A 9676-nucleotide genomic window follows, 5' to 3' on the forward strand; every position below is an offset into this window, starting at 1 on the left:
CTCTCTCTCTCTGTGTATTTGTGTATGCCTGTGTGCGTGTGTCCCTCCAATTGTGTGTGTGTGTCACAGAGGTTCCACAGCACCTGACCCACCCACCCACCACCACTACCACCACTACCCCAGGGTGTTTGTCCTGAGAGCTGGGAGCAGACACGGGAGAGACGGTAGTGAAGCCAGGGCTGACGGAAGAGAAGCGACCACCGAGGCACCGACAGGGACAAAAGGATAGCAGGGGAGGACAGAGAAGAAGGGCATACAGAGCAGGAGGAGAAACCACACAGCCAGCAGGAGTTGTTAACAGGTGGAGTGTTTAACCGAAAATGAGTACGTACACAGTGACTCTGAATGGCCCTGCTCCATGGGGCTTCAGACTACAGGGAGGAAAGGACTTCAACATGCCACTCACCATCTCCAGGGTAAGGACAGAGTCATCCTCACAGGCCCACATTGGTTGTGACAAAACGACTTACGAATAACGAAACAAGCAATGTCACATTGACAAGGTGGCACACGAATGATAGCAAACTGTCAGTCTGCTGAGACAAAACAATGCACTGGTTCACAAATCATTTCAAACAGAAACTAAACATCTTCTACACAGACTATAGTACACTGATTGACTGACTTTGGCAAATGGATCCACTCAAAAATAATTTTAAAAACAACATACACGATGCAAAATAATGTAAACACGCACTTCAAAAAGCTTCACTTTTTCCCTTTTTCCTGCTTGAATATCCAAGTAAGCAACAATGTGGTGATTTGCAGGTGAAAATATGTGAAGGTGTCTCAGTAAAAAGCAAATTAGATTGAAAGGAAGGGTTTTTAGACCTGGAGGTTACATCTAACTTCTGTAAACAATAAACAATAAAATAAGTATACGTGGAGCATGTTTATTAAAGGACATGTAAAATACAGCCCTTCCAATAATTAACACGTCTGAAAACTTAAATTTTTTGCCCTCTTCACTTGAAAATGACCCTTTCACCTGGGTTGACCAGGTTGCACGTTGAAACTTCATTAAGTCTGTGTCAAGGCATGTGCGCAGGTGCAATTTGTGTGTGAGCAGTGGCCGAGCAGTGGTTATGTAATGTTGCTGTACGTGATGATGACAGTGAGGCTCAGATGTAATCTCCAGAGAGATTTCTAGAATAGAGCAGCAGTGGAAGGACTGAAATACTTTTACTGGAGTAGAGGTGCAGCTGCATTAGTCAACTTTTACCGCTGGTAGTTTTCATTTTTCCATCACATGGAGCTTAAATGTCTAGAAAACCCCCAAATCTAAGCTGATCATAATCAGCTTGATTAATCATGATAACTTATCAATTCACGATGAGTGTTTTTAATGATTAATTGACTTATTTTAACTGTCAAATTTCTTTCTACTGACATAATTCCAAAAATGACATCACATTGACTACAATAGTTCAAGTTCAAGACTTGTTTCTACTACAAATGACAGAATATAATAGTAGAATTTAAGAAAATGTGGGGAAAATTAAGTGTCGCTCTTCAAAAAAGCAAATTAATTTGTTTTAACTTCTGTAGCAGAGCGACTGGATGTCTCTCTCTCCCCCTCTCTGGCAGGACTGCTGGTGTATTTACAGCGTTTCCTTTAAATAGCACTGGAGGAGAGGTGGATGGATGGATGGTGAGGGAGAGCTGGGAATGGGACAGGAAAGAAGCGAGGAGAGCAAGGAAGCTAATGGCCAGCTTGTGTTACCTTTAGTAAGCTTCATTCCTTGCTTATACTCAGTTTCAGTTTCACCGTTTGGAGCTGCCCCTGAGGGGACGCAGTGAGGGAGCAGATGGATGGAGGGTTTGATAGATTCAGGTGATGTGAGAGAGAGGAATGGAAGAAGGTAGAGTAGATGAAGCTTACCTGTGTGGACATTAACTGTGCCCCCTCCCACCTCCAGCTCCTCATTCTTCAGTCCTGATTGATGTTCAGCTGCGTTATATTGATTCACAGACTTCACACATCTGTTAGTTTATTGTCTTCTGATCCCAGTCTTAGGCTACCAGGGGGAGCTTTGATCCGTGTCCGGTGTGACATTGTATCATTGGATTTGTGTTCATCCTGTGGTCACGTTGGGCTCTGACAGGTTAACATAAAACATTGCAGCTTTACGTGACAACTAGTCTGGGTGCCATTACAGTTTGACGTAACACCGCCACGGTTTAGATTTCGGCCTGCTCTAGCTGAGAAAGGAAAGAGGGATGAAGATAGTGGATTCATTACGTCTTGTTGGCCAAGCTAAAGCACTGGTCATTAAGTATATGATACACAAAACAGTTTTTCTGCAGTTCTTGTGATTTTATATGAGTGTTATAGTTAAAAAGTATGAAAAGGGGTGAAATAGTGCCTCAATATGTATCATTCATGACGCTTAAATCTATTTACATGCTGCCTTGAGGTTAAATGAAGGAAAACAGATTGATATAGAACACATGAAACTCCATATAATAATCCAAGACAGCTTTGCTCTTTCATTAATATCCAATTTTCAAGGAATCCGTCTTCATATACATTTCCTGTTTGTCATCTGTTATATATTTGAAGCGTTTGATGCATATGAAAACATGCACGACAGAGTGGCCAGGCAGTGTTGTGTGTCTACATGTGTGTTTGATTACACTGAGACAGCCGTGCAGAAATATTTTTCTGCCTCCTGCCACCTATTGTAACTCTTACTTTTTACACACACACACACATCTACACACACTGGCATAATAACTGGAATTCAAAGGGAGAAAAATACACAAAAGCTGACAATAAAGGAGGTTGGATGTGGAGGAGAAAGGTTGACAGGAGGAACAAGGACGGAATGACTAATATGTCTAAGATGAAGCAGAACAGAGAACATCATGCAGGTAAAATGTGGATTGTAGAGAGGTTACTTATTGTAAATAGAAAAAAGATCAAGAATTAAGGAAGTCTTGTATGAATGTCAGTAGCAGGTGTGTGTGTGTGTGTGTGTGTGTGTGTGTTTGGGGCATGGAGGGGGGCTCAGGAGGGTCAATCACAGTGAAGCCAGGCAGGCATCAACAGCATTGCTTATTTTTAACTCTTTAACGAGTTGACTGTAAGCCTAGACCCAATACTGTATGCCCCAGTCCTCCAGGTCCACCTAAACCTCCTCTCTGTGTAGTTTAAGCTCTAAAGTCCCACTTTGTAGCAGAGCCAGGAGAATGAGGATTCAGCTGAAGGTCAATATTTGGCTCACAACTGAAAAAATAAAAACTGATTTGAAAGGTGACAGTTAACATTATTTCCTTAGATTTAACCATTCAACCACTATGCACAGACTGTATATATAGTTTGAGCAACATTTCCTGTCCCTGTCCTGAACACTTGAAATCCTGACACTTTTCTAACTATTTCAGTGTGAGACAGCATTGTATGCAGCTGTGGAGACCGATTAGACTCATAATTAAAATGAGGTTCCACTCTGTTGATCAACTTAACACAGAGACGTTATCCAGCTCTTTATCTGCAGTGCTGACGGATTAGTTTATTTTGCTTAATCAGTTTTTCTCTTCTCTACCTTTAAGGCCTATTTACTGAGCTTGTACACACACACGCACACACACAGCATTAATAACTATGTGGAGTAAGGCGCTACATCTCAGTCACATGTCAGCTGAGAAGTAATGCTGTTTTGACCTGAAGTTCACCGCAAAAATTAACAGTCGAATGAACAAATTATTCCAATTTGCATTTTTAAGTTTCTTATGTCACACCCAGCCTCGGGAATTAATCCAGCATTTGTTAAATATCCCCCAAATCTGTAACATGTGCATAACTTCACCGTCTAACTGCATATGTTTTTCAGTTACTTGTGTGTTTCCATGGGTATCGGTGTAGTGTGACCTGCTCTGTTGACCCCTCCATAGATAACTCCGGGCAGCAAGGCGGTGGGCGGCAGCCTGGCCCAGGGCGACGTCATCTCAGCCATCGATGGGGTCAGCACCGAGGGGATGACGCACCTGGAGGCCCAGAACAAGATCAAGTCTGCCACCAACAAACTGTCACTCACCATGCTGAAGTAAACAACCAGCACACTAAAACACCCGTCCCTACAAACTTAAGTATATGATGCAGAAGCAAATTTTAAGACACTGGATATTATCTGCACAAAAGAGGGTAAAAAGACAGATCGGTGTGAACATTTTGGGAGCTGAGGAGCAAGTCTAAGTGTTAAAAAAGGGCCACACATGATGCTTGTTGCTATTGATTGATGATTTTTTTTTTGTAAAAATATGATGTAACAGTATATTTTAAAGAGATATTTCTTTGTTTAATCCTCAGATCAAGACGTCCTGCACCAGTTCCCACAGCAACTCCAAGAATGGACTCACCCATGCCAGTCATCGCCCACCAGAAGGTATAAACACCCCCACAACAATAATGACCAAATAGACAAATCAACACAATCAAATACCAGCTATCCATACAAACACAATATGTATATCTGCATATGTGTATATGTTTGTCTGTGCGTCCGTATTACGTGTTTTGTGTTCTTGCCCTATTGAGAAAATAGGGCAAAATTGCTCGAATGGTGCCATCAGGCAGTGTCCTGCTGCCCTCTAGTGTAAAATATTCACAGTGCAACTGCGGGGAGCCCTGTGCAGAGGTCAGAGGTTGCCAAACCAAAAACACCAACCAAATGAAAGGAAAAGATGAAGACAAAACAATCTAATACCTTTATTCTCATTTCACTTTAAAGCTTTATTTTCAATCTATCTATCTATCTTGACCTCTTCTCGTCTTTTTAAGGAGTTAGAAAAACAGAAAGGAAATTTTGGAAAACAAGTTCAAATGGAGCAGCCAGTGTCCTTTGAAATTTTCCATTTTTTTCAATTTTCAATTCCCCGATTGGCCTTTACTCTTCTGAAACTCTCAGAGAAATGATGCTGATGCAGGGCAAGTTAGGAGAGGGGCCGACAGCGTCCCGGAGAGCTTCTTCGCTGGGGTAGGTTACAGTGACAAATAACCTCCAGTAATATAACACAGAAAGAAGAAGGTTTAACTCATTCAGGGATAACCCACAACCAACACAAGAGTAACAAAACGTATTTTCACTGTGGAGGAATTAAGAAAATGACTTAACACTGTTGCCATTTAACCTCACATTAACAAGATTGTGATGAGGAAATATACTCAGAACTTTCCCAGCATTCATTCCTCTCACACTTGGCACTATTTCTGGAGCGTACACACAAACATACCTGGCTGGACTCCAGGTAACAGAATAGCAGGAGATCTGACTACAGGGTCATTTGAGAATCTTTAACACAGGCAGATCTGAGACGCTTTACTAAAGGTCATTCAAATGACTTAGACGCCGTACAAAAGGTAATGCAAAATAAAATTATTCAAGTGGTTAGAAGTGGGTATGAATGGTTTCTTCAGTTCTTGAGAATGGCACCGACTCATTAACTGTAAAATAAAAGTGAAAGCAGGGAGATGATGCAGCAGAAACAAAGAAGTGTTTTTGCTGCTTCAGCTCCCTGATTTCCCTCTTTGAGGCTTTTTATCTTCAAGCTGTTGCGAAAAGAAAGCCCAGAACAGAGTTTTGAATCCTGTTTTGCCTGGAAAACAAGAGATTTGCTTGTGAAGCTTTTTTTTGGTGGTTTTAAAATTGCTGGTGAGGTTACAGGAAGGTGATGACTTGTTGCTTTGACAGTGTCGGCGTGAGCAAACGGGGGGATACTTCCTCAGCCACTAGAGATCCTTTAAATGGTTTAAACTTTCTTTTAGGTTCCTTTGTTTTTCTTTATTTTTTAATTTGTTTATATTCTAGGGCTGCAATTAATTAATAGTTTGGTCTATAGAATGTCAGCAAATGGTAAGAAATGCTCAACATAATGTCCTAGAGCCCAACGTAACATCTTCAAATATTTAGTTTTGTCCAACCAACTGTACAAAAACCACTGAGACATAAAACACTAAGAATCACACAAAATACTTGCATTTAAAGTGAAATTTTTCTGCTTAAAAGATTACTTTAACTTATTGGTTCAGCTCTGTAAGGCTATAACAACCTTATTCAAACATACTTTATTTTGGTATATTTGGCCTTTTGGCGATTTGCGGGGAAGTTCTTTTGATAAAAAAAAATCAAAAAGTAGAAACTGGAAAAGTGCCTCCTTGAAGAGCACCGCGTCAACTAACAGACTATGAAAACATCATACACACATGCAGTGGCTTATATAGAAAACGATGCCTGCACCCAGTGTGTCTTTATCCATTTTGGATAGGGCGCCAGTGGTACGTTTTTTAAGGCTCAGTCATTTCTTACAACAGCTGGCCACTGTAGTCTTTAGCGATCATTACTGAAACTAAGATAAGTGGTGTATTTTTTGGATACTATTTTCAGCCGCGGAATAATACGCATTTGGCGCAGAAGGGACTGACTCAAAATAAACTACAGAGCTTGTGGTCATTGTAATGAAGAAACGTGGAGGAATAAACTATGTCAGGCTTTGATTACACAAACAATTTATTGATAGACAATAGGAAAAATATAGAATATCACCAGATTACATAGTTTTAAAATCCTTTTTTGCATTTTGTACCTTTTATATTTGCACTAGGGTAATTTTTGGATTACACATTTGGACATTTGGGTCTCTCAAAAAGGATTTTATGTAATCTTTGCCGGGACTGTAGGGCCAACCCTGTGATGCCCTGACTACACTGTATGTTGCAATGACTAGAGTTTGGTGAGAGTTAAGTTGTAGCCACCGTTTAAGGGGGCTCTCCTCAGTGGTATGGCGTGAGTTAGGGTGAAGCCTCAGTCATGGAATACTTGTAGATGTTAATTAAGGCTGCTTGGCCTCTGACATATCACATCGAGGTATCAGTCCTCACTAATATGTTTCCCCTCTGGTGCTCAGCTGCTTTACAGCAACAGGCCAACGGTAAGTCAGGTGTCGGGAAACGTGCTCCAGGCAGATCGCAGGACCATGACGGCAGTATCATGCCAGCGGCCCCACCTCACCGAGTACATGGAGACTGTGATCCCACTGGCACACACATGCATACACACGCACAGACACACACACAGTAGAGAGCAGCTGTTGTACATGACCGTGGAATGTTCCGCTCTGGTTACACACCATCATCCTGTATCCCCTGGATGCCCCCTTTGCCAAACCTGAGATGGCTCCCCCTGTCTCTGTAGGGAGATGTCTCACGTGTGAGGAGCCCACCGAGCACGTTTCCACTTAACCTACTGTAGCCTGAACTCATCCATGTACTGTAAGGACGAATCTGCTGGCTGATTTATGTGTTGCAGTCTCAAGTACCACCGCCTTCACTATGGTGAAAACTGAACACATTTACACCGACAGTAAAAGAAGAGATGCTTGGGATGAAGTAGTTTTGGTCAATATGGCCGGAAAAGAAAATTTCATACCACATCCAATTTACGATTTTAATCAGCCATATCTTTGGCAATGTCAAACACCACCGCATCTTAAGTGTCTTATCACTGGGATCTCTTCTTTTCATATGGGATAATAATGGTTCTACAAATTCTTTATTGATGAGTGACTTCAGTGCAGGCTTAGCAGAGTGCTTTGCAGCTGTATATCCCCACATTTTAACATTCAGCTGTTTTTTGCATAATTATGAAACATAAATTCAAAATAACTGATGTATTGCCGAGCTCCAAGATGAAGGCAGTTTGTTTAAATGTGGAAGTTATTTAGTGAAACTGGTTATGACAGAGGCTTGGAGAATGAAATAACATATACGTACTGCTTCAGTAGATAATTATGAGTTAAATCATCAAAATCCATGATTCCTTGCATTGTGATGAGAAGAAATGCATCATTTAATACAAATCTTAAACACATGATAGTGGAATTTCAGACAGAAAATGTACTAAGTATCGGGCTAGCAAGAAATCAGCACGGTATTGGCTTATCGCCGGCTCGTAGGGGAAGATCACTCGTTCTTCAGGGGCCGTTGGTTGGCCCTTTGTCTGCATTGATGTGGTCAAAACAAGTTTATTAAAAAGTAATGGAGATTTATGAAAGTAATTCTTATTTCATGGCTTTTAAACATGTAGCTGATAATAGCACAGGCCACAAAAAGATGTCTCGTCGTCTCAACTGTTATAAACGTTATTTTAATGACGATTATTGATATAACTGGTACAAAGGGAACTTCCGGACACATGTCTTGATAAGAAAAAATACATTATACATTATCTTGTCTACTTCCACCTACAGCTCAGGTTCCTCTATTCGGCTGCAGTCCTGACATAAGTGGATCAGGTGTTGTGTTTGTGTAGTTGTGTTTATTTGTGGCCGTTCTGTTCTAAATGTGTCCCCGTCCTGTGTCATGTGATTGAGACGCTTCTGCTCTTGTCAGTCACTCCTGATGATGCAGGGGAAGCTGGGAAATATCCCAGTGATGACAAACAGTTGCTATTCTAACCTGTACATGGGATTACAGCATAGCACTGTAGCTGGATAGTTTCCTACAAACACACAGGGTGCCATTGTTATCACCAAAATACCTCTGGTGATTCATTACATTCTCTCCTTCTCTCTCTCTCCCTCTGTCTGTCCTTTCTGGTGTATTTCAGGTTATCGCAAACACAGCTGCAAAGTTAGTACCGTCACATTTCCCAGTATTTAATGAGCATGAAGCATACGTCGGTTTTTAGAGATTTGTCGCTGGTGATTTTGGTGTGGAGTGAAGTTGTGTCCAACATAAATTCATGTGTTGACCTAAAGCTTCAATGTAACTGTAACAGCATATTGAGTGCGCTGAGCATTTGTTTCTTCAGGTAGCTGCAACAATAACTCACAGGCTGAAAATCCAAGATAATAGTTATTATTAACATCATTTGGTCCCCAGAAGTGGAAAGTATAAAAGTATAAAATCTATTTAAGTGCTTTTGAAGTACCACTACTTTGTAAGAGTAAACTGTGTAAGACTTTCTACTTTTCCTTCACAACATATCAGCAGGCATTACATACCTGTAGTTCCAGCTGTAGTTACTTCATTAATAAAGAATTTTGCAAAACATTACTTAAGAGTTCATAAAATTATGCTAAACTAACCAAAATTATATGGAGTACTTACTTAAAATACATACACATTAACACAAAATTAGTACTTTTACTTGATACTTCAGTCCTCTTTAGTGCTATTACTTCTTTACTTTTTCTTTAGGAAACATTTTAATGTTAAACTCATAGTCTACTATGGTATCCACCTATGTTTTCCACCTCTGCTGGCCCTCTTTATCTTTCATATTCATCTGAATATGAAAAGATTTACAGTATATTACTGTAAACGACATAAATGCATGAACGAGTGTCCTTCATGTTTGGCAGTAGTGTGTATCAGAAAAACATTATCTGCTGTGTGTGTTTCAGTGTGTGTCATATGAAATCTGCTGGAAATAATCCATCTGGTGGTTGTTTTAAACATTAGCATGTTTGGTTTTCTTTGGACTCGTATGTCAGATTTAATTTTCCATCAATTAAAATGTTGTGTGAGTTCAGTCATTCAGCTCTAAGTAATGATGGGTAATGCTTCAGAAGTGAAACTGTGTCCCAATAACATGAAACACTGATCCTATAAAGTATACACTGCGTACTGTTATAGCAGTTAAGATAAGATAACATAAGATATTCCTTTAATAGT

The 9676-nt window shown here is 40.4% G+C and overlaps 1 protein-coding gene across 3 annotated transcripts in view; it reads left to right on the plus strand.

Annotated features, from left to right (window-relative positions):
* Positions 1-69: 69 nt before the first annotated feature.
* Positions 70-9676, plus strand: part of ldb3b (LIM domain binding 3b) — a 16294-nt gene continuing 6687 nt past the window's right edge. For 2 of the 3 annotated variants that reach the window (XM_035662525.1, XM_035662536.1), the window contains exons 1-4: positions 70-416; positions 3898-4049; positions 4313-4388; positions 8607-8629. In XM_035662525.1, coding sequence (XP_035518418.1) covers positions 321-416; positions 3898-4049; positions 4313-4388; positions 8607-8629 — 347 coding nt within the window. In that variant the 5' untranslated portion in view covers positions 70-320. The remainder of the gene's footprint in view (positions 417-3897; positions 4050-4312; positions 4389-8606; positions 8630-9676) is intronic. The other variant, XM_035662546.1, reaches the window with a different exon arrangement.

This window comes from Morone saxatilis, unplaced genomic scaffold (genome assembly GCF_004916995.1).
Source record: "Morone saxatilis isolate NCDOM2014 unplaced genomic scaffold, NCSU_SB_2.0 Contig1, whole genome shotgun sequence".
Taxonomy (NCBI): Eukaryota; Metazoa; Chordata; class Actinopteri; family Moronidae; genus Morone; species Morone saxatilis.